Here is a 27619-nt window from a genome sequence, read left to right as displayed (position 1 = left end):
AACTGAACGATTTTGTGACCTGAACTGTAGTTTTCACCAAGCCACATCATGTGCTCTCTGTACTTGTGTATGGTAGTTATATGGTAGTTTCTCTTTCTCTCTACCACCCCACCGACACCCTACTGACAACCAGCCTACCAACACCCTACTTACTGTAAGATATGGTCAGCGGTAACATAGTTCGCCATGCGCAAGAACGTAACAAGAACGTAACAAGAACGTAGCAAGGACATTAGAGGATCTAAAGTCATTATTGTAGGCCAAACTTGAGGTAAATTCCGGTTTTCTTACGTTCAGATTTGTAAGTCTTATGTTAAGAATATAACTTTCTCGTTGTAGAACCGTACAATAGCGTATAAACCATACAAAGGTCATAAACTGTACAAAGTCTTCAATGACGAGATGTAATGAGAGTCGTTACGAATTAAATGAAAACTGAGTTACGTGTGTCTAAGTCTGGTCCCTACACTTACACCCTACTAACAGGAGGGTGTTGGTAGGTGTTTATTGCATTATTATAGTGGGATGTTGGTAAGCTGTCAGTAGTTTGCCAGTAGTTTGTCAGTAGATTGTAAGTACTGTGTTGATAGGTACATGTATTTAGTGGGGTGTTGGTAGGATGCCAGTAGGGTATTGGTAAGGTTTCAGTAGGGTCTTGGTAGGTTATAAGTAGGGTGTGTAGATTGCCAGTTAGATTGTATCGTTAGTAATTGGTCAGTGAGGTGTCAGTAGGGTGTGTCGGTAGGGTGTCAGTTGGGTGTTGGTAGGGTGTCAGTAGGGTGTTAGCAGAGTGTCAATAAGGTGTTGGTAGGGTGTCAATTGCGCGTTGGTAGGGTGTCAGTAGGGTGTTAGCAGAGTGTCAATAGGGTGTTGGTAGGATGTCAGTAGGGTGTCAGTAGGGTGTTGGTAGGATGTCAGTAGGGTGTCAATTGGGTGTTGGTAGGGTGTCAGTAGGGTGTTAGCAGAAGGTCAATATGGTGTTGGTAGTTTGTCAGTTGGGTGTTGATAGGGTGTCAGTAGGGTGTTAGCAGAGTGTCAATAGGGTGTTGGTAGGGTGTCAGTTGGGTGTTGGTAGGGTGTCAGTAGGGTGTTAGCAGAGTGTCAATAGGGTGTTGGTAGGGTGTCAGTTAGGTGTTGGTAGGGTGTCAGTAGGGTGTTAGCAGAGTGTCAGTTGGGTGTTGTTAGTACGTGTTATTAAGGTGTCAGTAGGGTGGTGCAGGGTGTCAGTAGAATGATGGTAAGGTGCCAATAGGGTGTTTGTAAGGTGTCAGTAGTGTATTAGTAGGGTGTCAGTAGGGTGGCACAGGGGGTCTGTAGAATGTTGGTAAGGTGCCAATAGGGTGTTTGTAAGGTGTCAGTAGTGTGTTAGTAGGGTGTCAGTAGAGTGTTGGTAGGTAGTCAATAGGTGTTGTAAAGTGTTAGTAGGGTCTGGGTGTTAATAGGGTGTCAACACAGCCAACACTGTATTATTATTACAGCAAGATAAAAAAGTAAAGCTTGAAGAGGAAGCAGAGGAAAAGGAATCCGATGCAAACAGGTAGATTTTGATGTACAAAACAAGACACACTGGGATCCCAGGACCCAGTTTGAAACATTTTAGTAATAAATAAATAAATTGATAAATAAATGAATCGATAAAAAAAAATAAATCGTTAGAAAATCACAGTTAGAAGTTGATTTTTGCTGAGGAAGAAAAAAAACAGGGAACCCAGAGGAAAACCTTCAAAGCACAGCAAAGAACTAACAAGCAACTCTACTCACATATGACAGTAAGACCTGGGCACCTTGGTGAGACGCAAGTGCTCTCACCACTACACTACCCATGCTTTTCATCACTGAAGAGAACATTTTTGGCACCTGATGTTAAAATATGTACAATAGATTTTTTGCCAGTGAATTCCTGACAATAATGAAAAGATCATAATGTGATGATAATGAAGGTTGGAAATTGTATAGTTTATGTTAAAATTGGTTTCAGTCATGTGGTTGTAATGGCAAGGATCATCGATCTTTATTCCTTGCAGAATCCAAGAAAATATCCCCGAAAAGATTAAAGATTCCAAGCCACAGGTATAGCAGCAGTAAACTATGCAGTGTTTAGGCCAGTGTTTAGGGCAGGCATTAGACAATGTAAAGAATGTTCACATAAAGGTATCAAAGGATTTTAGATAGTAGAGTCCACCTAAGATTCTTCACAATGATGAGAAATAATTTGATTTGTTAACATTTGCAGCTACCAGAGAGATGCGATGAATGCAGACAACTGCTAAACAACCCAGAACTTAGGATATTTGGTGGTGACAGTGAGGATGCTGTGAGTAACCCAATTTTTACACCATATTTACTTCACAAACAAACACTCCTAGTACTGTATTTATTTCAAACTACACTTCATTGACCAAGGATTTACTCAACCCAAAACTCAGTGTTTATTTGAGTAAATATGAATTTAATTTATGAGGTTATTTATAAGCAAAGTTAACATGGACTGAAATCTGGTCAGCAGTTTAATAGGGGCCTTAAGTATCTTTAAGCTTTGAGGACACATATACCAAAACACTGGCACAAACACATTTTGAATTTTTTTTTAAGCGAATGCAGTTGTTCTCTTTGTTTCTCTAGAAGGATGTTAATAAACATCAGCTATTAAGCATTTTAGCGAAGATGGGGACACAAAGAGCAATGGCTCACACACAAGAAAAAACATTTTGAAGATGTGCTCATTTTGGCCTCTGCATTATCAATGCTTGACAATTAACCTAAGAATCCTAATAGCTCTTAATCGTGCAGGCTCTCTAGAACAGCTATTGCTTGGTCACATTGTTTGCTTTGCCAACTTTGTTGCATCCTTAAACTCCATCCTTTGAAATGAGAAGTTAACATGTTTTTAATTGTAATTTATGAATTATCTGCAGGTAGAAGAATTTGTTGCTTTAGTAGATCCAAGGTTGTCCCTGTTCACAGGTGACGAAGAACAGTTTGACAGCTATGATGACAAGCCACAGCACAAACTCACCAACTTCAGGTGAATAGAAAAGAATTTCCATTCATTTCTTTATTATTTCATTTGTAATTCTCTCAAGGCTGAAATACTTTGTAAGAGTTTGATATAAGAGATAATATGTAGGGGAAAGATGCAGTCTAAACCATGAAAAAAAATTTTGTTAAGAAACTAATCAGTCTTTTTATCCTTTTATTAATTCATCCATTATCTTTTTAGCGTGTATGACAAGAACACCCATTTGTGTCCATTTGACACTGGGTTGATTGAAAAGAATGTAGAGTTATACTTCAGTGGATACTTGAAGCCCATATATGATGAGAATCCCGTGCAAGAAGGTAGGATTAACATTATGTATATGTTTGACGTAGATACACATTAAATGTTCTGGTTAAAAAAATAGAGCAATCTGATTGGTTCTCTAAGCAGCCAGAATTCTTCATTCTTTCAATTTGAATTTCAAAATTTGAGCTTCAATTCAATTGGAATGCAATAGAATTGCATTGAAATCGCTGCCCAAATCTTGTGGTAAAATTGCTACTAACTTGTTATTTGCATGGTGCACCTTGTTTTGTACCTCAGGACCCGTTTGTACGAAGCCTGGATAGCGCTATCCGATGGATAAATCTTATCCAGTGGATAAATTTATTAGATAACAGCATTGACTTATCCACTGAATAAGGATTTATCCACTGGATAGCACTATCCAGGATTCGTACAGCCAGGCCGAAGAGGAGTCCATTGCAGCCTTTGTAGAACAGGAATAATCAACTCCACATAAAAGTCAGAGTTTGTTGGTAGACTTACATGTTTTGGTATTTTTCAGGTGGTGTTCCTGCTAAGAACATGGGTCCAATTAATGAATGGTGGACTGCTGGGTTTGATGGAGGAGAAAATGTCATCATTGGGTTTACCACAGGTAGTTAACACACTCCTTTCTTTTTGTTTGACTGAACGTTTCACTGATGTTATAAGCCTTATATTCATCGATATCACCATCATCACTACCATCAGCTACTCTGTTATCGTGACTGTGGACATTATCCTCATCATCTCTGTCATCAACACCATCATCATCACTGGTAACCAGCTTCTCTGTTATCATAGCTGTCAAGTCAACATCATCCTCATCATCAGCATCACCACCATCATCAGCATCAGCACCACCACCACCATTATCATCATTAACATCATCACTGTCAACATCACCATCTCCATCACCATGATCATCACCATCAACATCATCACCATCATCATCACCATCACCATCATCTTGTTTTTTCTTTCCAGCCTATGGGGAGTATTTCCTGATGAAGCCCTCAGAAGAATACGCTCCATTCATTGACACGATGACCGAAAAAACGAAACTTAGCAAAGTAAGTTTTTATCGCAAACACTTCACGTATCGCATCTACCTGTCAATGATGATTGTGTGATGCATTCAAATCAGGAAAAAACTAAACTTAGACGGCCATAAAAATCCCCTGCTACCAGAGCCTCCCTCTTTGGCGATTCTTGGCAAATAAAATGGGAGTTGCTAAGTTACCAAAGCGCATGCGCAACTAAGGAAACGGCCTAAACTAGAAAGTTGCAAAGAATCAACAACGAGGGAGACTCTGCTAGCACGAAACCATAAAAATTTAGCCAGAATATTATTATTTTTTAAACATTTCAGAGATTAACCGATTTTTTTTAAGCCTAAGGAAATATGTGACATAACAATTTTCTTACGATTAATATGTTGTTTTTCTTTTCTATTTAGATAGTTATCGAGTTCTTGTTGGTAAATCCCGACTCTAGATATGAAGATCTGTTGAACAAGGTCCAGGTGAGACATAATCTAGATCTGTCGTAACTGAAGAAAAAAACAGGGAAATGTACCGAGTGAATTGCCCTATAACACTATGACGTGACATCAAAACAATCTATTGTTTTAACGCTAAGGATCATGGTCGCCAGAGTGGGCAAAATAGCAGCAAAACGAATTAAATCACAATAAAAAATGGTTAATTAGACGGGGAAAGATGATAACAGATAAATGTTGTACTAAATATCCCGAACGAAAGAAAAGTTCGCCTAAATTCCTATCATTCTTGTCCATGTAAGCAAACTGTGACGTCATAATGTTATAGGTCAATTGAACAGTAAATAAATAAAGATTTGGACTAATGGGAAATTCCTTTCTCTCTCTTTTTTATCCCCAGACATCTATTCCTCCAGAGAACTGTGCCAGTTTTACCGAAGAGTCTCTTCTACGCCATGCACAGTTCATAGTAGAACAGGTGAACTGATATAGAGTAATCAGATGGTGCGGTAAATACCCTTAACAAAACCGTGCACCTTTTTGCGCAAAGAATTGTTCTTGTTCCACAAATGCAAGTTTTCTCTCTGGTCTTCGCAAAAAAAAAAATGTTACCCAAGCATTGTAGTAAACACAAGAGTGTTGTATGACATGTGGCACGTATCTTCAAGTAATTTGTTGTTGCAAACATGCATGCTTTCTCTGCTCTGCGAGAGAAAAAAAGTTGCACGCGCAGTTTGGTAGAACAACTAAGGCGCTCTCTGCAAGTTGAAACGCAAGAATTTTCTGATGGCAAGTTAAACGTGTCTTCAATTAGGTCTTGTTCCCGTGAATCATCAGAGACAACGGACAAGAATTCAATGAATTCACCCGAAATATGTGTTGAGCTGATTCGCTGCATTAATACACCATCATTTAATTTGACTCTAAAAACTCTTCAGCATTCGTCTTTTGGGGGAAAATGGTTTTTAAATTTTGCTAAGTTGGTGTTTTTTCTAGGTTGAAAACTTTGACGACGCACGTGACTTCGATGAGCTGCCGCTATTGGTCAGTCCATGTATGAGGGACTTTATCAAACTCTCTGGTGTAACCCTGGGCAAAAGGTACCACTATCATAATAGAGATATCATAGATAAATTTAACATTTACGAGGTCATTTCCCAGATTTTTGGCTCAATAATGTCCCTGTGCGCAATAGATTTATCCAATGCAAAACATGTCTCTCGGTCAAAACATCCCGATTTTTTTGCGATGAGTATTTTCAAGCATTATATTCGACTTTGTTCATCGAAGGAGAGCTACAAGGAAAGTCAGAGTCAAAACAGAGGTCAAGAAAAAACAGGCACCGACAAAGGTAAGTCCAAAAATGGCCAGTTACAGTACTTCATAATCAGATACGTGAAATCGTACAATTTACCATAAAGACAAAATAAGTGGTTTTGGTGGATGTCAATCAAAGTGTTGCCATGACATTCCATATGCCAAAGCTTGATTGACGTTCGCCAAAACCTACTTTATCACGTCAATGATTCCGCATGTGCTATTGAAAAGCACTATAATACTAGGGGGGAAAAATGAAAATAAAATACTTATAATAGATTCACATTTTTAGGCAACTACTACGCCATTGGTTCGTCATGTGTTTGATATTTTCTTTGACAAACAAATCGAAGGTAAAAGCACAGCTCCCAGGCGGACACGGTGTGGTATTTGTGAGAAGTGTCAACAGCCAGACTGTGGGAAATGCAAGTCCTGTCGCGATATGGTGAAGTTTGGAGGGACTGGACGAATGAAGCAATGCTGTGTGGAGAGACGGTTAGTATTAACTAAGTGAAGTAGGTAAAAGGTAAAGTGAGGGAGGGGAGGGTCGGGTGACTACAATAAGGCAGACAGACAGACTGTGAGGTGACACCAGAATGAGGGAGGTAAGGGTAAGGTATTGCTGTGTAGAGAGACAGTAATTAGTAAGGTAGGGAGGTGAGTGGAAGGTACCAACAGGATTTTAGGCAGACTGTGAGGTAAAACGAGGCAGGCAAATCCTTATAACTGGTTTTCTTGCTTGGAAACAGATGTCCTTACAGAGATATCAGAGAAGCTGATGATAACGAAGGACTTGAAGAATGTGACAAGGATGACGTGGTAAGCGATGATGCTATCACCTATTTTTAGAGAGTATCTTGTCTTGAAAAAAATTTCAAAAATTTAAGCCCTCGTTCCTTTAATTGCTAACTTTTATTATCGTCATGACAACCTTTCCTTTGAATGTTTGAAGGAGAAGGAAAACAAACATGAGGTGGCTAACAAAGTACAACACAAGATAGCTAAGGGACAGAAGATCATCAAGGTAAGATAATACGATAGACCTCTTCGGCTTGGGGTAATGTTTTCCCATTTCAGACCACGTGTCATTCCCTTGAGAATAAGATTCTTTGTTTGAGCTTTATCCATATTCATGTGTCTTCTCATGTGCAACCGAGCGCAAACCTTAAACAAAGAAATGATACTCCAGGGAATGACATGTGGTCTGAAATGGGAAAACATTACGTCAGAGCCGAAGAGGTCTATTGGCCACTTTAGAAACGAGTGAAGGACAAGGAACGAGTGTATAGAAGGTATTGATATTATTAAAAAACTAGTGCATCAAAAACGTTTAGAAACTCGGCTACATTATGCATCGACCTCAATGCACGTAAAATGTGGCAAACAAATGAAGTCAGCTGCTTACTGCTCTGAATAGGCCCTTTGCAGTTAACGGTCACGGGTCTGTACTGGTGAGCAAAACATTTTTATTATTATTTTAAATTGGTGATTCTTTTTAGCTACTTGTAAAGAACTGGATGAAACGCTGTTTAACCAGTGTGTTACGAAATGCAGTTTTTTTACGATCTCTCGAAACAGGTTGTAGAAATTTTGTTTGCTCACCAGTATATTTCACCCAAGGGAATCAAGATGTTCATTCATTTGCTCTCAGTGAATCAATCAGCACGTGTTTACTGAGCTGCAAAGGGCCTATTGCGCCACTTCGAGCAACATCACTTCATCATAACGTCAGTCGCCTGCAAGTTTTATGGTGTATCGCCGGACTATTTCTCTTGGTCTTCCTTAGGGAAAAGACATGACTCTCAAATGTGTGCTGCAAAATATAACGTATTTGATATTTTCAGACGAAAGTGAAGTGGGTTGGAGAACCAAGCAGGGTTGAAAAGAACAAACGATATTATTCGACTGTGCTCATCAACAAACAAGAGGTCAGTTATCAGCTCCTTTCTTTTCTCTTTATATCTTAGAAAAAGACGCTAAATTATATAGGTTAACTTGAGTGGAAACTTCACAGTCACGCGCTCATAGTTTCCTTTAAAAACACTCAAAATCGACCTCTTTATCTTGGGCATAATGTTTTCTTATTTCAGACCAACCCCCCCCCCGTAGAAACTGTTCTTCGCATACTCGGTTTTGAGTAGCGGTAACTGCAGTTGAGGTAGAGGAACCCCTAAGGTTATATAATGTGTTATAATATTCTTACTAGAGAAAAGATCTAGGCAATTCGGAGCCAAACCATTGATGAATCATAATTGTATTGTATTCTCAATTCTATCAAATTACAGGTGAATGTAGGTGACTTCGTCAAGGTCTGCCCAGACGATCCCCACTCGCCTTTATACATCGCTTGTGTGACTTACATGTGGGAGAATCCTAGCGGTGAGAAGATGTTCCATGCAAGATGGATGTCTCGTGCTTCGGAGACTGTTCTTGGGGAAACAGCTGATCAATCAGAGCTGTTCCTGGCCGATGATTGTGATGATAATCCATTGGGATCGATCATTGAGAAATGCATGGTACGGCTGGATATATATAGCGGGTTTTAATGCTTTCCAAACAAATCGCTGGTACAGGGAAGCGTAAAAAAAAAAAAGATTAAAAAAAAGTTGCCGGGAACTATAAGTTTGGAAGGTCCACTATCTTTGGAGTTTGAAAAAACTGGCTGCCAGTAAGCTCCTCGGTATAGTTTTTATTGACCCACGCATTCCACACAAAAAATAATTTCAAAATTAACCTGCACGTTAAAAAAAAAAACTAATTTCACTGCTACAGTAACTATTTCCTTTCATTTCCTATTGCTTTCTTCGTGAGATATTAGGTTGGACCTTGATGTGATAGCCGCCATGTTGATTAACTGAATCTTTGTCATCCAACATGGCTTTTATCCACTTACTTTCATGAGTGCACAACATATATCAGTGAAGCAATGACTAGCTGTTTAGCGCTTAAAAAAGTATTTAGTTATTAGTTATCAACTATTTATTTGTAAAATAGTCATGAATTTACTCAGGCATGAACCAAACGAAGACGCGTAGAGGTATTTCCTTTTCTTCCAAATGTTCTTCTACGACATTAGCTGCAATAAAACAATACGAGGCATCTTTGGTTACGTTTTACGGATATATTGCGTGCACTCTAGACTAAGAATCCATTCTCATAGTACATGAATTACTGACTCATATACCAGTCTTTGCAAGCGGTATTGTAACTTTACAACTCATAACTCGTATGTCTATAGGTTGTGCACAAAGATCCCCTTAAAGACTGGCACAAAGACTTCGGTATTGGAGGTGTCGAGATGTTCACTCCTAAAGAAGAAGATGATGGAAACAATTTCTTCTATCACAAATGGTATGATATTTAGCACTTACTCCTGGAGCCCGAACGGGCTATTGATTCATAAGTCATGAGGGTGAGAGGACTAATTATTTTACTCTAATCCAACTAGACGGTCAAATATATCGATGCAAACAAGTTTTGAATTTAAAGTTAGATTTAACGTTTTGGTTTTCAAAGCTGGTACTTTTCGCTACTAGTGGGGTATAACGTATAGCCTAGTAGTAGTTCATCCAATCAGAACGTGGCATCGATGATAGACCTTTAGTTGGAATTGACATATCTGCAATATCAACCTCCTGTTTTATATGTTTTACATTCTCACCTCTCTTTCTCTGTTCTTTCGATTTCAAGGCTTTTCTTTTACTTCTCTCGGTTAAAAGCGGGCGCTTAAAATTCAGTGTCAACGCTAGCTCTTTTATTGCTGTCTATTTTAGCTATTCTCATCTCCTCATCTTGAACCTATCAATTATGGAGACCCTTCTCAAAAGTGTCTTGAATGCAAGGATAACATCGAAATACAAAAGTAATGCCCCAAAAAAAATTCTTTTGTATTTTCATGTTAGTCTCACATCCGACCATGTTAGGCTCCCCCCTCTATTTGAACCATTTGTCCTTCCTTGACAAATTTTCTGGTACCCAATTATGCTCCTGCTCTTTTATTTATGTTGTCCCGTTGTCGAAGGATAAGATACTCGTCCCTAACACTATTGTCACCAGAACCATTGAATAATCCAGGTATGACAGTGAGATGGGACGATTTACAGACCCACCAACCGAGTACTCTGTCAAGGTGGACAGAACGAAGATGAACTACTGTGAAAGCTGCGAACGTATTGCTGCACAGGAACTGGTATGCATCAGTATAAGTATTGGTCAGCCAGGGGATGTTAAATGTCTAATAAAAGAAGAAGAGATGGGAAAAAGATGGCAAATTTAGAAAAGGAGTCACTAACATATCTGTTTTTCGATATTTAAAAAAAAATGCATGGATGTAGGAACCAACGAACTCATTGCATACTTATAAAAATATAATACAGACGAACCACAAATGACTTGAAGACTGCTAGTCACGTAATGAAATTTGTTTCGCACAATGTTTTTGAAGTAGATTTTGATTCTACTTCCTTAACCTTTCCACCCATGCTAAACGAAAGAGTATCTGCGGTATGGTTTGCTATTGGGCGCAGAAGATGCATTGGCATAGTATTTATTTTGCATGTGCATGATGGTGCGTATTAGTTAAACCTCGTATTTAAAAAGTGTACTTATTATTCCAGTTGGATACAGCAAGACATAGCGATCAAACTGAGCAGGACGGAAGTCAAGGATCAAAAATCCACCACGAGTAAGTATTTTTTTCGAGGGTCTGGTCTGGGAATCTAAGGACCCATAGTATTAGTTAGGAGAGGTGAATGTATGAATGAGAAACTGGGACCTAAAATTCTTTTTTTTTTTTTTTTTTTTTTTTTTTACTTCAGGGAGCTTTGATATACCTCTTTTTATCATTTAATTCTGCAAAGAACGTGCGTGATACGGAAAAGACCATACCTGATATGAGACCGTATCAGCACATCTCATCTGTAAGCGATCTGGTACGATATAGTTTAGAGGGAGTTTGAGCATTTCTTTGCAGAAGTTAATGATAAACAACTTATCAGTAGGCTAAGCATCTGATACAGCTGCGCAATTTTCTTGTCACTTGTATTTTGTAAAGGCTTGCCGAAATACTCCGTGACTCGTAAAAATACACAGCCCGTACCAGATGCTTAGCCGACTGATAATCTCTATATATTGGGCGTTTTGTTTTCCCATATCAGACCAAGTGTCTTTCTCTTGAGAATAAGATTCTTTGTTTGAGTCGTATCAGAAGTTTATAGTTATGAACTTCTGGTCGTATTCATGTATCTTTTCATGCTCAGCCATTACTGCGGTTTTCATTACTGCCGAATCTCTGCGAACTCAGTAGTTACAAGCTGCACGCTGTAATTTGGTTTTTTGCTGCCTTCAATCAAAAATCATTAAAAGTCAGTACCTTTTATGCTCTTTATTGGTGGTAGTAAAAAAAAAAAACAAATTATACAACAAGCCGTTGAAATGACTGAGTTTGCAGAATATCGAAAACAGCAGTAAACAAAGAAGTAATACTCTAGGAAGTGGTGTGTAACGGGAAGAATAAGGTATATTACAGGAGTAATAAAAGTGGAAGTGAGAGAGAGTGGGCGCAAAATAATAATGCAGTCAGTCTCTGCTGTGTGTTCATTTTGTTCCAGTTTTCAAATCTTTTAATTTATCATATCTTTTTTGCAGATCGTTTTCTGTCAAAGGCGTAAAGTACAGCTTAGGAGAACACGTGTACCTGAAAGATGGCTCCTTCTCCTTCAAGTATGTACCTTGATAGTTAAATTATTAAACAAGCATAGCTTAGTTATTTTGATAGAAAGCTGTTTGTCTTGTCAAACTTTCTATTTTCTAGTGTGACTTTCAAGGAACCCAAAAAATCTGTCAAGAAGGAAGGTCCTGTAAGTAACTGATTGGACTTTGATAAGTAACTAATTGATGATGATGTTGATGATGATGGTGATGATAATGGGTGTTTCAAGACGTGTTCGTGTTGGTGGGGAAATAGTTATGCGAATTTAATCAAACAATCACTTCTCTAAGTATCTAATTACAACTGCGTAAGCTAATATTGTAACATCTCCCCTTTTATAATGTTTGAAATACATGGCTGGGATGATATAGAAAGATTTTAAAGATTTAAAAAATAAATGACCAAACAAAATGGCTGACTAAACTACGAAATGATTATATGGATATTAAAGTTCAACTGTAACAAAATCAATGTCCTATAAATGTTCGGTAGTCAAGTAAACCGATCAGGTTTCTTAACCACTCTCTGACTTCTTCGCAGTACAGGTGGATTGACCGCGGGTTCTGACGCAGGTAGAACTTGAGGTGTCCTTGCACTGTCTGCCTCTGGTGATGCTTGTGTGTCACTAGCTGGTTCTTTCGGTGCTTCGTCGACGGGCTTTAAAAGCTGTCTGTTTCGGCGAAGTAACTCTCCGTTCGACTCAACTAGATATGACCTGTCTGAGAGTTTCTCTTTACAGTTCCCTACTTCCCAGGGCTTGCCTCTCTGGTTTGGCGCTACTCTTACCTCTTGGCCTATTTCTAGGTCTGGTAGGACCTTTACATGTCTGTCGTAGTGACTTTTGGCTTTCTGGCGCTTAAGGTGGATTTTGGTTGTCACACCTTCCGCTACTTTGGGATACAGAAGGTTAGTTGCTATGGGGACTAGTGTCTTTGTTCTCCTAGACATCAAGCGCTGTACTGGGCTGCTCTGCATTCCTTGAGTGGGGGTATTTCGATAATCTAGCAAGGCTAACCACGGATCTTTACGGTCGTGCATGGCTTTCTTGAGCAGGCTCTTGGCTACTTTCACTGCTGATTCCGCCTTTCCATTTGACTTTGGGTGGTATGGCGATGAGGTGACATGTTTGAACTCCCAGTCTCTTGCGAATTCAGCAAACTCATTGCTGACGTATTGAGGCCCGTTGTCGGATACCAGCACATCGGGTATCCCATGTCGACTGAACTGTTCCTTCAGAAACTTGGTAATGGATGCTGAGGTTGTATCTTTCAGAGGACTTATTTCTATGTAGTCTGAGTAGTAATCTACCAAGACTATATAGTCTCTGTTCTGCAGCGTGAAAAGATCTGTGCCTAGTCTGCTCCAAGGTCTGTCGGGTATTTCGTGCGACTGCATTGGCATGCTGGGGTTACTTGGTTGATATTCTGAGCACACATGACAAGCCTTTACTGCATTTTCGATGTCGTGGTTCATTGCTGGCCAGTAAACGCGATCTCGTGCTTTCCTTGCACACGCCTCGATTCCTTGATGACTTGAGTGTAACCTCGCGACTACTTCAGATCTGAGGGCTCGAGGTATGATGATGCGTTGATTCTTGAATAAGATGCCGTTGTGGAGTGTCAGTTCCTCTCGGAAATGCCAGTAGTCTCTGATAGCTACTGGTACTTTGTCACGTACGTCAGGCCATCCTATTAGTATAGTATTCTTAAGTGACTGCATTGTAGGGTCTTGCTCTGTGGCTTTTTGTAGTTGCGCTAACCTTTCACTTGTGACCTTTACATTGTCGAGGGGGTTGATTCCTTCTAGTTCTAGCGCAAACACTTGGAACTCGTCTCCAGGTTCTCCTTGGTCTGCGAGGAAGGCTCGTGAGAGGTGATCTGCCACGTACATTTGTTGTCCTGGCTTGTAAGTTACGTTCAGGTTGTATCGCTGTAGGCGTAATATCATCCTCTGTAACCTGCTGGGTGCTGCTAACAACGATTTCTTGAAGATCACTTGCAAAGGTTTGTGGTCTGATTCTACTGTTATCAGCTCTCTCCGTGTGATGTACTGGCTGAACTTTGCACAAGCGAAGACGATTGCAAGACATTCTTTTTCGATTTGTGCGTAGCGTTGCTCAACTGGTGTGAGAGTTCGGGATGCAAACGCTACTGGTTGGCCGTTTTGAAGCAAGGTTGCTCCGAGGCCTTTCTCACTAGCATCACATTGGATAGTGACTTCTTCGCTCATGTCATAGTACTTGAGTACTGGATGCGCAATCACGAGTTGTTTAACTTCTGAGAAGGCTTTGTCGTGCTGGCGTGACCACACAAATCTTGCATTCTTTGTGGTTAGTTCACGAAGAGGCAGTGCGACTTCTGATAGTCGAGGGAGAAACTTGGAGAGATAATTTACAAAGCCTAGTAGGCTGAGTGTCTCTTGCTTGTTGGTAGGCTTTGGCATTTCGGTCACTGCTTTGACCTTATCTGGATCTGGCTTGAGTCCGGTGGATGACAAGATGTGTCCCATGAACTTCACTTCTTTTCTCCGCATGATGAGCTTCTTGCTGTTCAGCTTTAAGTTGATCTGTCTTGCTCTCTTGAGCAGACGTAGCAGATTTTCGTCATGGTTTTTGTTGGCTTCTGCTAATGTGTCACCGTAACCGACCACTAACATATCGTCGCGGAGCACTTCCACGCCTTCTAGGTCTCCCAGTCGCTCGTGTAGGGTGCTTTCGAATTCCTCTGGGGCTGAGCTGACGCCAAAGGGCATGCGTAGATATCTGTAACGGCCAAATGGGGTCCAAAAGGTTGTAAGCTTACTGCTAGCTTCGTCCAAACCGATTTGGTAGAACCCATCCTTTGCGTCTAACGTTGTGAAGACTTTGGCCTTGCCGAGTCTGGGTAGCATCTCATCCATCGTAGGCATTTGGTATTTGGGTCGTTTGATCGCTTTGTTTAGATCTTTGGGATCCAAACAGATTCGTATCTTTCCAGGTTTGGCTACAACGACCATGCTGCTGATCCATTCGGTGGGTTCTGTCTCTTTGACAATGATTTTCTTTTTCTCGAGTTCAGCTAACTTTGTTTTGACTTCCTGGCGAAGCGTAACTGCGATTCTTCTAGGCGCGTGTTGAACTGGCGTGACATCTGGGTCAACTGCGATTGTAGCGTTACCAATGTTTCCCAATCCTTCGAAGACGTCTCGAAAATCTTTTAAGATACTTTCTTTAGTTAGGGGCAGAGTTCCGGTTTCTTGAACCGCGTGGACTTGATGATCGATGTTTAACTTGATTAGATCTAATTGTTGGCATGTCTCGGCTGATAAAATTGGTTTGTGGTTTCCGTTGACAACCTGAAATTTGAAGCAATGTTTTTCGTTGACCTTAAGTGTCACTTCACCTAATGTTTCCATGATTGATCCATCAAACAATCGTAGTTTGACATTGCTTTGCTTGAGCGTCGGATTACCGTCTTGGTTGATGATTGCTACATCCTTGTGGCTGATTACGTTACAGGTCGCTCCTGTGTCTAGTTGGCAGTCCAAATCCGTTTTATAACTGGAATTGGTGTTCATAAACTCAAGCTTTGCAAAAAGCTGCTTGCCCTTCGTTTTCACCGAACCAACTTCTTCAATCTTCAACGTGAATTCGTCGGATGAGTATTCTCCTTCTTCTGATTCTCCTGATTCAGCTGTCATCGCTTTGACATTGCTTGACCTCGATTTACACACAGACGCGAAATGGTTTTGTTTCTTGCACGTTTTGCATTCACGGCCATAGGCGGGGCAGTCTTCTAACTTGTGTTTCTGAGAACCACCACAGCGGTAGCACTTGTAACTGCTCGTTCGTTGACTTGTAGTTCGTTTACTGTCCTCGCTTGGCGTTCTGTGGGAACGTCTGTTGTTGTACTTGTCACTTGGCTTGCTTGGAGATTTAGGCTTCCGTTCTCGTATTTCATTGATTTCTTCGTTATTTGTCTTATCCACTAGACTCATGGCTTTTAACTGACTGCTAGCTAATTCACTTGAGCGGCAAATGTTGAGGGCTTTGTTGAGATCTAGACTGTCCTCTTTTAAAAGACGTAGTTTTGTTGCGTGTTCTCGTATACCAAGAACGAGTCGATCCCTGATAAGCTCTTCCGTTAACGGACCAAACTGACATGATGAAGCGCATTTTCTAAGGCGATTTACGTAGCCATCTACGGTTTCTTCTGGGCCTTGAGTACAGCTGTTGAACAGATATCGTTCGTACACCACGTTGCGCTTTGGTTTGAAGTAGGCTTCTAGCGCGTTTAAGCATGTGTTTACGTCGTTCTTTTCTTCGTCACTTAACTTGAGATTAAGGAATATTTGCAGACATTCCTTCCCCATTACAGAGCGAAACGTTGCTAGTCGTATCTTTGGGTCTTGCTGGTACAGTCCGGTTGCGACTTCGTAGTCCTCCCACTGTTGTTTAAAGAAGTCCCAATTGTTTACTTGATCTCCTTTGGTATTCATCGGCGTTGGTACCGGAAAATGCGACGTGAATATTGGTCCTCGTGGACCGCTGCTGGTCGAAGCTTCCTCCTTACTTGACATATTACTTCTTCAATGCCTCGGCAGTAGGAACTTGACGGTTTTTTTCAGCTACTTTGGAAGCGTTATTTCCAATTTATTTCTGACACCATGTTTCAAGACGTGTTCGTGTTGGTGGGGAAATAGTTATGCGAATTTAATCAAACAATCACTTCTCTAAGTATCTAATTACAACTGCGTAAGCTAATATTGTAACAATGGGGTTGATGATGATGGTCATGGTCATGGTCATGGGGATGATGGGGATGATGGGGATGATGGGGATGATGTTGGTGGTGGTGGTAGTTACGGTGGGGTTGATGATGATGCTGATGCTAAGGTAATAGAGATGATGATGATGACGAGGTGATGAGGGTTGTAATGATGATGTCGATGCATGATGGTGGTGGTGGTGGTGGTTATGTTGGGGATGATGATGCTGATGCTAAGGTAATGGAGATGATGTTGATGAAGAGGTGATGAGGGTTGTAATGATGATGTCAATGCATGATGGTTGTGGTGGTGGTTATGTTGGGGATGATGATGCTGATGCTAAGGTAATGGAGATGATGTTGATGACGAGGTGATGAGGGTTGTAATGATGATGTCGATGCATGATGGTGGTGGTGATGGTGGGGATAATGATGTTGATGGTGGCGGTATTAATGATGGTGATGCCGGCAAGATAATAGTGTTAGTGGATAATTGCTAATCCATAGTGATGGTTGTGATGATGTTAATGATGATGATGATCAATCGTTCCAGAAAGCATTATGCCATTGCAAAAGTCAAAAGACTTTTTAGAATCTCTACTATAAACTCTTTTAGTTTTAAGCAAATGCTACCCCTTGTACTTTATAAAGGTTGATGAAGACATTTATCCAGAGTATTACAGGAAATCATCAGAGTACGTCAAGGGAAGCAATCAAGACGTTCCAAAGCCATTCCAAATCGGTATGTCCATGAGTTGTCTATAATTTTCTCTCAGTTTCCATTCTCTAATTCCATTTTGATCTGTTAGCTAGCTGTACCCTTACCTGGATGAGTAAGAGGTTGTTGAGGGTCTGAAAAAAATTGGAGCCTCCTTTGGATGCACAAAAAAAAACTAAGGAAGCGTTAATGAATCTATTGTTCTATTGCATCAGTGTGAGGTTTAGTGTGTATCTGCGTGTGATTAGTACATCTGCCAAAGCATCTCTTATTCGTTGTTTAACCACAGGTCGCATTCTCAAGATATACGCCAAAAGTTCGTCAGGAAAGCTGAAGGGAGACCAGGACTTGTTTCTGAAAGTTGCGAAATTTTACAGGTAGAACGAAGTAGTTCTCATCTTTACTTTACTTTACTTCACTTCACTTCACTTCACTTCACTTCACTTCACTTCACTTCACTTCACTTCACTTCACTTCACTTCACTTCACTTCACTTCACTTCACTTCACTTCACTTCACTTCACTTCACTTCACTTCACTTCACTTCACTTCACTTTACTTTACTTTACTTTACTTTACTTTACTTTATTTTATTTTTTATTTTCCTTCTTCATGCAGTTAGTCTTTCGTTGTCGCTTCCTTGCCACTTCTTCGTGCAATGAGTAGCCACTTTCTTCATTTCTTCTTCCCCTATCTATTTATCTGTCATTCTCTCCTTATTACATCTTTACCGTTTCCTTCCTGTTTGCCCGCTTACCCTTTTTTCCTCTTTCTCTATCTCTTTTCTGATCTTTCAGTTATTTGTAATCTTCTGCCTTTTGCATCCAGTCATAATTTACTTTCCATTCTCCATTTCTTCGTTGTCAAACTTGACCTTCATCTAGTAATCCTCAGTTCTACCTTCATCATACCTTGTCCATCTTCTACTAGTTTTATTTTCTTGTCCGATCTCTTTTGGTTGTCTCCTGAGAATTTCTCAGTGGGGACCGCTTGTATTCTTCCCCAAAGCAACATTCAACTTCTCCTGTCTTTATGGCTTGTTGTATGTCATCTTGGATAGATCTAGACGTATTTTAACTTGAAATTATCTTGCAGACCTGAAGACACTCATAAAGGACCAAGTGCCGGACATCAAGCGGACAACAATCTCCTCTACTGGACAAATGAAGGTGCTTCAAAATTAATCCATATGTCGATACTATCCAATCTACAGTGCACCGCTTTTTATTATGGCCTCCAAAGACAGGCCCAACCCCTGTTTACAATACGAAGTGGCAAAATGAACTCAGTCTCGATTTCATTCAAAGGAAAGATCAATGCTTGGTCAACGTGTCAACTTCTCTTCTAAATTCCATTTCCCCCTCATTTTTTAGATTGTTCAGTTTCTGTCAGTTGTGTGCAAGGCAAGTGTAGTGTGGTATACGGTGAAGATATCAACGAACCCATTCATCAATACACTGCAAAGGGACCTGACCGATTCTACTTTTTCGAGGTGAGAATATCAATAAACTATATGATAATAGCGTGTTATTATCTCAAATTCATCCATTCATACCATCCCATCCCATCTCATCCCATCCATCCATCCATCCATCCATCCCATCCATCCCATCCATCCATCCATCCCATCTTTCCATCCATCCATCCATCCCGCATACATCCATCCATCCATCCATCCATCCAACCCATCCATCCATCCCATCCATCCACCCATCCAACCCATCCATCCACCCATCCATCCATCCCATCCATCCATCCCATCCATCCATTCATCCATCCCATCAATCCATCCATCCCATCCATCCATCCATCCATCCCATCTTTCCATCCATCCATCCCATCCCATCCCACCCCATCCGTCCATCCAACCAATCCATCCATCCATCCATCCCATCCATCCATCCATCCATCCACCCATCCATCCATCCATCCATCCATCCATCCATCCATCCATCCATCCATCCAACCCATTCACTTCAACGAAATCGTCATGAAGAGTGCCGACTACTTCCAATCGGATAAATTATCTATTTAAGAAACCTAATCATTTTTTCGTTAAAATCTTTTTCTTTAGGCATATGACAGTGAGAGAAAAGAGTTTGAGGAACTGTCGTTGGAAGCACGGGAACAAGTCATGTTCAACAAGGTGATTATGTATTCCGTCTGCCCCTGTCACTTTTACTGACGAGGAAACGATCCTTTTTTTCCTGTATCTTGTGCCTGGTTAACATGTTTATATAGACCCCGGCACACAATGCTACTGTTGTGCACAACAATGCACACAAATTCGCAGAAGTGGAAAAGAGATCTTCTACCAGTAAGCGCGCAAAAAGTTAAGAACTCTGAAGATTGAATATTGCCAGAATTCACAACATTGCATACAAATTCGCAAAAGTAGAAAAGAGATCTTCTTCTACCAGTAATCGAACAAAAATTCAAGAACTCTGAAGATTGAATATTACCAGAATTCTTCGATGTGTGTTTAGTTTTCCATAATTCACAGTTTTCTTCCAGAAAACATTGCTACTTTGAACCGCCTTTGTCTCTAGTACCGCTGAAAGCAACAGGGTTCGTACGGGTCATGGAAATCCTGGAAAGCCATGGAATTTCGTATTTTCGTTTTCCAGGCCTGGAAAGTCATGGAATTATGTTCAGGGTCATGGAAAGTCATTGAAAACATTATTGTGAACAGTAAAAATGTTATGGTTTATTCAGAGATGTTGCAATTGTTTTTAGTTATTATTTAGTTTTTGATAAATATTGGTCATGGAAAATAATGTAAAAGTCATGGAAATAAAAGGTTATGGAAAGTCATGGAATTTAGAAACTTCAAAAGAGTACGAACCCTGAGCAACATCTAAAGAGGTGACACACGCGACACAATTCCACATTTGTGTGCAACAATTGCACCGTGTATTCCAGCTTTGTGGCGTTTGATAATATCGCTTTAATGAGAATTTCACTTGTTCTAGGGTAAGGGCAAGGGAAAAGGAAAAGGAAAAGGCAAGGGGAAAGGAAAGGCTGCTATGGAGACCACCTCAGATGCTGTCAAAACTGACCAAGAAGAAACTAAACCTTTTCAGAAACTCAAAAGCCTGGACGTGTTTGCAGGCTGCGGAGGTAAGTAGGGCAAAGTTGTTCAAGGGGCTGATTTGTGCTATTCCAAGTTTGATTACCAAGTTTTGAAAGTGAGAATTTACACTTGGAACTTGCTTGCACCAGATCTCAAATAATAGCGTAGAAATGAAGTCACTGGAAAACTGAGGTGTCATGAAGCCTGTGAAAATTGATCAGCGAAAAATAAAAGGCTGTCCACCATTGCAATAAAAATATAAAACTCATTACTTATTGTGTTATTGTTATCAACCTCTTGTTAGCAACGTTATTCTTTTGTTATTTCAATGGTGGCCTGAAAATCAAAAATTTCAAGACACACCTCAGTTTTTCAAATTTTCTCGATTTTGGTTGGCTAACATTTTCTCTCAGATCATCTGGTTAGATGTAGGTGTGACCGCTGTCACCAAAGGAAGATATTCTAGCTCATAGTTCTGTCTATTGGATAAGACCTGTGATAGGTGGATCTCCAATAGACGTCTTTACCTTGGCCGTAATGTTTTTCCATTTCAGACCACGTGTCATTCTCTTGAGAACAAAAATATTTCGTATTTTCATGTGCAACAGTTAAACACAGAAATGATACTCTGTCTGTCTGTGAAATGGAAAAGAATTACTATCAAAGGTAAAAGGTCTATGAGATTTACATCAAAATTATTTTTTTCTGGTTATTTTGTTAGGTCTGTCTGCAGGTCTTCACCAGGCAGGTATTGCAGAATCCTGTTGGGCCATTGAAAAAGAAATCCCAGCTGCTCAAGCCTTCCGACTCAACAACCCAGACTGCACAGTATTCACTGATGACTGTAACGAGTTACTTAAACTGGCTATTGATGTAAGTAGCAAAATCTTCCATGAATGACGGCAAATCTTCCTTTTTACGAGGGAAGCGCTTAATGGGAAGAGGTTAACAAACCTGTTGTCCTCGTTCCATGATCAAAATTTAGAAGTTGAGGAAAACCGGAGGACCCGTAGAAAAAAAATCCTAAGAGCACAGGAGATAACCGACTATAAGCTCTACTGAGATATGACACCGTGTGCGGTAATCAAACCTGAGTCACATTGATCATGAGAGGCGAGCACCATCAATTAGGCCAAATTGAAAAATTAATTCTGTCGGTTTTTTGACGTTAGGAAGGAAAATGAAGAATCCGGAAAAAATCCCTGGAAGCATAGGAGAAAACCAACTAACAACTCTACTCAAATATGATAGCAAGACTAACGCTGTGAGAGGCAGTGAAGGCTTTAGAGGATTTTATTTTTCAGCCAGTCATCAAACAGTTAGTAACATTTTGCTCGTCCTTATTTTAGGGACAGACTACCAACTCGACGGGACAAAAACTTCCCCAGAAGGGTGAGGTAGAGCTGCTCTGTGGTGGCCCCCCTTGTCAAGGATTTAGTGGAATGAATCGATTCAATACGAGAGAATACTCTTTGTTCAAGGTTAGTATTTTGTCACTAGAAGCGAACGAATTATTGCTCCACATGAAAAATGCTTCCCACCCCCGACAGCACAATACCTTCGTGTAATTCTTAGAAGCTGGTTAAGAAAGGCGTAGAAGCGAACGAATTATTTCTCCACATAAAATATGCTTCCCACCCCCGACAGCACAATACCTTCGTGTAATTCTTAGAAGCTGGTTAAGAAAGGCGTAGAAGCGAACGAATTATTTCTCCACATAAAATATGCTTCCCACCCCCGACAGCACAATACCTTCGTGTAATTCTTAGAAGCTGGTTAAGAAAGGCGTAGAAGCGAACGAATTATTTCTCCACATAAAATATGCTTCCCACCCCCGACAGCACAATACCTTCGTGTAATTCTTAGAAGCTGGTTAAGAAAGGCATAACGTAATGTTCTAAATAAATTATTTTTCCCAGAATTCTCTAGTGGTATCGTACCTTAGCTACTGTGATTTCTACCGTCCTCGATTCTTCATCCTCGAGAATGTCCGCAACTTCGTGTCCTTTAAGCGCAGCATGGTGCTGAAGCTTACCCTTCGATGCCTTCTGAGGATGGGATATCAGGTAGAGTAAACAAAGTTTTCTTTTTAAACATGGTACTAGGACAAGTCCTTCATTTTTTCCCCGATGGAACAAGAAAGAATTCAGTTTACTAGGGGAGAAAGACTCTACTGTTGTGCCTCCTGCCGTGGCTGCCCCTGTAGACCCATTATATCTCATGAAGATTGGAAACCTATTGTTTTGTCCTACAAATTGAGCTGCATTCGCGTTCGCGCAAATTGATGACGCACGGGAGTAGGGTAAGGCGAAATTTAAACTGCATCCGGTTTCCAAAAATAGCCCAACCGGGAATTTACATGGCGCGCGCGTTATTAAAACGATTCCCTATCTTAATTATGCTCTCTTGGTAATTCTGGATTTGTATCTACAGTGTACTTTTGGTGTGCTTCAAGCGGGCTGTTATGGAGTCCCGCAAACTAGACGGAGGTAAGTAAGGACGAGTACGACGATCCTTCGTGTTCACTCAAGCAATTTCAGGAAAGGTTTTTAAGACGCGATTACACGGAGCAATTCTTATGCAGCTTTTCTTCGCAACGCTTTGCTACACAAGCTGCATGGATCATTGCAACGTGTAATCAACAGTTCAATTTGAAAAAAGCTGCAGCAGACATCGTGAAAAGTAGAATTCGTTTCTACTTTAGGCAGCAATCAAGTCGCACCGCGTAACACTCTTGCATCTTGTGTCGCAACGCTGTTTAATCGCTCCTTTAGCGCTGTTGCATTGTTCTATCGTTCGTTCGTTCGTTCGTTCGTTCGTTCGCTCGCTCGCTCGCTTGCTCGGTCGGTCGGTCGTTCGTTCTGTTTTTGTCAAAACAAATCTGTGATATTTTTATTGAACTATCCAGGGCTATCATAATAGCGGCTGCTCCAGGCGAGGTTCTTCCACAGTACCCAGAACCAACTCACTGCTTTAGTCCACGTGCATGTCAGCTGACGGTTAAAGTCGACGATAAAGTATTCCGTTCCAACATTACGCGGTCATGTTCTGCCCCATACCGTACCGTTACTGTAAGAGACGCTATGTCGGACCTACCGGACATTGTCAATGGAGCTTCAGATCCGGAAATATCGTATAAAGGCGAAGCAATATCGCACTTCCAACGAAAGGTTGGTAATGACACAGGAAATAGTCGTTATACTAGCATCATGAACGGATTAGCTGAGGAGGGGGAGAGGGGGGATATTTGACTTTATATGCGAAGGGTCTGTAGACCCCTCCTTTTTCACTGCTTGTTGTTTTTTACTTGGATAATCTGTTCTTGTTGTTTCCAGATTCGAGGAGACCAGTACCAGCCAGTATTGAGGGACCATATTTGCAAGGAGATGAGCGCATTAGTGGCGGCTCGTATGAAGCACATTCCTCTCGCACCTGGTTCAGACTGGAGAGACTTACCCAACATTGTAGTTCGTCTCGCAGATGGCACCTCCACCAAGAAATTGTATGTAGATGTAATGCGTTTGATGGAAATAATTTGTATTTCATTATCATGATGTCTTTTACTCCGACAAAGGACTTACAAACAATATTTGTATTGATGGTTTTCAACCATTCCCAAGAGAACTAAATAACAAGAGACACGGCGGCCAAGTTGGAGGATATAACAAAAGAATTCCTTGACAATTCTTTTGTTAAGTTCCTCCAACATGGCCGCCGTGAAAACCATCAATTCAAGCAAGAACAGAATGCAACGCGTTTATCTCCGTAATGCCCAATATTGTACCTTGATAACTTTATCGAAACTTAACTTTAAACAATGTTATTTTCCAGGGAATATCTGCACCACGATAAAAAGAACGGCAAAGGATCCAACGGTAGATTACGAGGTGTTTGCTCATGCGTAGACGGTCGCCCATGTGATCCAGCTGATCGACAGTTTAACACTCTTGTCCCATGGTGTTTACCGCATACCGGAAATAGACACAATAACTGGGCGGGGCTGTATGGTCGACTCGAATGGGATGGCTACTTCAGTACGACCATCACAAATCCTGAACCAATGGGCAAACAGGTATGATATCGCCTCCCAATATATTTTTTCCGGGTGGAAACGTTGAATGTTGGATCCTTTTCAGATTTTTGTCTTTTTGTTTTTGTTTTGTTTTGTTTTGTTTTGTTTTGTTTTGTTTTGTTTTGTTTTGTGTTGTTTTGTTTTGTGTTTTGTTTTGTTTTGTTTTGTTTTGTTTTGTGTTTTGTTTTGTGTTTTGTTTTGTTTTGTTTTGTTTTGTTTTGTTTTGTTTTGTTTTGTTTTGTTTTTTACGTTTTCCGACATTTGTGTTGATTATTTTTCCCAGGGACGTGTTCTTCACCCAGAGCAACATCGTGTGGTAAGCGTAAGGGAATGTGCTCGATCACAAGGTTTTCCAGATACCTACCGCTTCTTTGGGAGCATATTAGACAAGCATCGACAGGTATGATATTATGGGTAAAAAACTCGGTGTGAGAACTAAGTGAGAACTATAATAATAATAAAGACTTTATTTCAACAGGGTAGCCCTTTCAGCAACTAGGCTGATATCCATAGGAGCCCTGCATATAAAACAATAAACTAATTACAAACTATAAAAATATATACTTCACTATATACAAACTAATTCTATGATAAAATCTGAAAAAATCCTAACTAATTTTTATATAAAAGTTAAATTTAAGAATAACATGTACCTAGAAAAAAAAAACTATATATGTTATATGTCTAAAACAAAAAAAAACAAAAAAAAAACGAAACTTTTAAGCTAAGTAATACTTTTTTAGGCGACTCTTAAAAATACTTAAAGATGAAATATCCTTAATATCTCTAGGTAGTGTATTGAACATAAGAGATCCTGAATATTTAAACGTTTTCTTACCTAAGCTTAATTTAAGTAAAGGTAAGTGCAGGTCATTTTTTCTTCTAGTATTATATGTATGAAAACTACTATTCCTTATAAAGAAATCACTAAGATATGAAGGAACTAGGCCATGAAGGCATTTAAATACTAATATGCATTTATGCATTTTTCTTGTCTTGGCTAAGTCTACCCATCCCAATATTTGTAGAGCTTCCTGAGAACTCTCCCTATTTATAATAATACGAGCTGCCCTATTTTGCAATCTTTGGAGTCGCTGGCTATTTCCAGCTGAGAGTTCCCCCCAAACTGTATCTGTATGATGAAGTATTGGCAATATCAAGCTATTATATACACATTTGGACGCTTTTACTGTTAAACAAGATCTTATGCGAGAAATCAAACCTAATCGTTTGTTAACCTTTTTGCACATTGCATCAACGTGTACATTCCAATTTAAACTTTCATCTAAATAGATTCCTAAATACTGAGATTTAAAAAATAAAGTAGACTTACATATAAATGACTAAAATTTCGGGGGCTGAGACTTGATAATTTAGCCTTTTCGGCCTTTCCCTCTCTGCTTTCCCTGAATCACTACTATATGGTTCCTAATATAGACACGGCTGTCGTTAATCATTTGACTTCCACAACCGTATATCGAATAGATCTATCTGCAGCTAATAAAATATTTACTTTAGGTTGGGAATGCAGTACCGCCCCCCTTAGCAGCTGCAATTGGCCGGGAACTGAAAAAGAGCCTGGAACAAAAGTCTTGTCAAGATGTCAATCAAACGCCTATGGATACGACTGACTAGTCCAAATCCAGTGGCTCCTGTCCTCAGTCCAAGTTCGCTTATAGAGGTTTTGCACTATCACGACTTTGCACCATCACGTGCCCACGCCCATAATATAGCTTGGACTGCCTGTGGTTAGATGGCAGAACAATAAAATCCCTTTGCACTCGAGAATTGAATTCTTTCTCATGTAAAACGATTGTATTGTTCCTGCCATCTAACATGGCTGCCGTCACGTGATGGTGCAAAACCTCTATTCGTTTTTGAATCTAAGATTTTGGTTTTCAGTCTTCTTGAATGTCGTTATGTCACCCGGGACGTGACGTTTTGTCGCGCGGTGACCTGACTAATGTACATAATTACGCTTTTATATTCTGAGTGCACAATTTCTAATATTAGAACTGAGTTTTCGTCAGTCCAAAGAATATATGATCGGCATATTAACAAAAGTATCAAGTCTATATCTTCATTATATTAATAATAGTGTCACGCAATGCTCAAGGTTGCATTCTTTTTATCAGTACAAGTATCGCATAATGATACGCAATATTTGCGATGAAACGATATATGATCGTCCTATTAACAGGGCATCAAGTTTGTCCTACGAATGTCACGCAATCCTCAAGGTTGCATTCTTTCTATCAGTACTTGAAGTATCGCATAATGATACGCAATATTTGCGACTAAACGTAATGAGTGTAATGCAATGCTATATTTTAAAAGTCTTGCACATATGAGACTAATAGATTCTTATAAGCGATAAATGATTTTCTAGAGTTTTAACATACAATGCACATTTACAATTCTTATTATCTTTTCATTTTCTATCAATTTTTGGTTTTAAATTCTTTGAACCATTTTCACATGCAAAGTTTCCAAATAGAAGAAGACTTGTAGAGTGCAAATTGAGTCCGTAAGCATGCTTTAAACTTCCCTTCGGACTTTGTATTGGGGTCCAATATAGGCCTTTTTTACGAGGCAGTCATTTTTGTTTGCACACGCGTAGCCTTGCCTTTAAGTGCTAGGGAAAAAATTATACCTGTTAAACAAAGATTTTTATTCTTTAAAAAATAAACATGGCCGCCGTGTGTTAAAGTGCATACTTTCTTTTTATATCTTTGCCTTTTTTTTTTCTTTTTTTTTTTTTTGTTTTGTTTTTTTTTTGTTTTGTTTTGTTTTGTTTTTTTTTTTTTTTTTTGTTTATTACACATTTTGTGAATAAAATATATTAGCTCTTTCTTGTCTTACAGAATCTTACTTATTGTATTTATTGCAGAGGAAGATCAATGAGGTATTTAGGATACTATTCAATCCCAGAATTTCCTTATGTATATATATTCCCCCTTACGAAGCCTTGATAGCGCTATAAATTCTTATCCAGTGGATAAGTCGATGCTGTTGAAGAAATACAAAAACGCGAGCTCGTGCTGTGTGCAGTTATAAAGCATGCGGGGATTGCCAAAACATGCAAGAAGTGTTAGGAGAAGCACGACGTGTAGCGAAGTGCTTCTCGACACTTCTCAAGTGTTTTGTCATTCCCCTAGTGCTTTATAACTGCACACAGC

At 39.9% G+C, this 27619-nt stretch overlaps 1 protein-coding gene across 1 annotated transcript in view; it reads left to right on the top strand.

The window, feature by feature from the left end:
- The window catches only part of LOC116296182 (DNA (cytosine-5)-methyltransferase 1.L), a 31872-nt gene extending 4581 nt beyond the window's left edge, over positions 1 to 27291 (top strand). The window contains exons 9-44 of the mRNA XM_089024427.1: positions 1479 to 1537; positions 2025 to 2070; positions 2234 to 2314; positions 2916 to 3025; positions 3221 to 3339; positions 3828 to 3920; positions 4292 to 4377; positions 4764 to 4829; positions 5206 to 5283; positions 5802 to 5905; positions 6096 to 6156; positions 6415 to 6617; positions 6872 to 6941; positions 7075 to 7146; positions 7967 to 8050; positions 8408 to 8638; positions 9361 to 9473; positions 10197 to 10311; positions 10739 to 10806; positions 11769 to 11843; positions 11935 to 11980; positions 17229 to 17319; positions 17585 to 17672; positions 18391 to 18464; positions 18669 to 18787; positions 19370 to 19441; positions 20268 to 20415; positions 21090 to 21241; positions 21718 to 21849; positions 22288 to 22434; positions 22802 to 22857; positions 23277 to 23538; positions 23704 to 23870; positions 24200 to 24440; positions 24724 to 24840; positions 25959 to 27291. Of these exons, the coding sequence (XP_088880553.1) occupies positions 1479 to 1537; positions 2025 to 2070; positions 2234 to 2314; positions 2916 to 3025; positions 3221 to 3339; positions 3828 to 3920; positions 4292 to 4377; positions 4764 to 4829; positions 5206 to 5283; positions 5802 to 5905; positions 6096 to 6156; positions 6415 to 6617; positions 6872 to 6941; positions 7075 to 7146; positions 7967 to 8050; positions 8408 to 8638; positions 9361 to 9473; positions 10197 to 10311; positions 10739 to 10806; positions 11769 to 11843; positions 11935 to 11980; positions 17229 to 17319; positions 17585 to 17672; positions 18391 to 18464; positions 18669 to 18787; positions 19370 to 19441; positions 20268 to 20415; positions 21090 to 21241; positions 21718 to 21849; positions 22288 to 22434; positions 22802 to 22857; positions 23277 to 23538; positions 23704 to 23870; positions 24200 to 24440; positions 24724 to 24840; positions 25959 to 26075 (3963 nt within the window). The 3' untranslated portion in view covers positions 26076 to 27291. The remainder of the gene's footprint in view (positions 1 to 1478; positions 1538 to 2024; positions 2071 to 2233; positions 2315 to 2915; positions 3026 to 3220; positions 3340 to 3827; positions 3921 to 4291; positions 4378 to 4763; positions 4830 to 5205; positions 5284 to 5801; positions 5906 to 6095; positions 6157 to 6414; positions 6618 to 6871; positions 6942 to 7074; positions 7147 to 7966; positions 8051 to 8407; positions 8639 to 9360; positions 9474 to 10196; positions 10312 to 10738; positions 10807 to 11768; positions 11844 to 11934; positions 11981 to 17228; positions 17320 to 17584; positions 17673 to 18390; positions 18465 to 18668; positions 18788 to 19369; positions 19442 to 20267; positions 20416 to 21089; positions 21242 to 21717; positions 21850 to 22287; positions 22435 to 22801; positions 22858 to 23276; positions 23539 to 23703; positions 23871 to 24199; positions 24441 to 24723; positions 24841 to 25958) is intronic.
- Positions 27292 to 27619: the final 328 nt, after the last annotated feature.

Source organism: Actinia tenebrosa, unplaced genomic scaffold, assembly GCF_029948245.1.
Source record: "Actinia tenebrosa isolate PJP-AT-01 unplaced genomic scaffold, QUT_ActTen_1.0 PGA_scaffold9__36_contigs__length_13948895, whole genome shotgun sequence".
Taxonomy (NCBI): domain Eukaryota; kingdom Metazoa; phylum Cnidaria; class Anthozoa; order Actiniaria; family Actiniidae; genus Actinia; species Actinia tenebrosa.
Note: the sequence above shows the minus strand (reverse complement) of the source record. Positions and strands in the feature narration are given on the sequence as shown.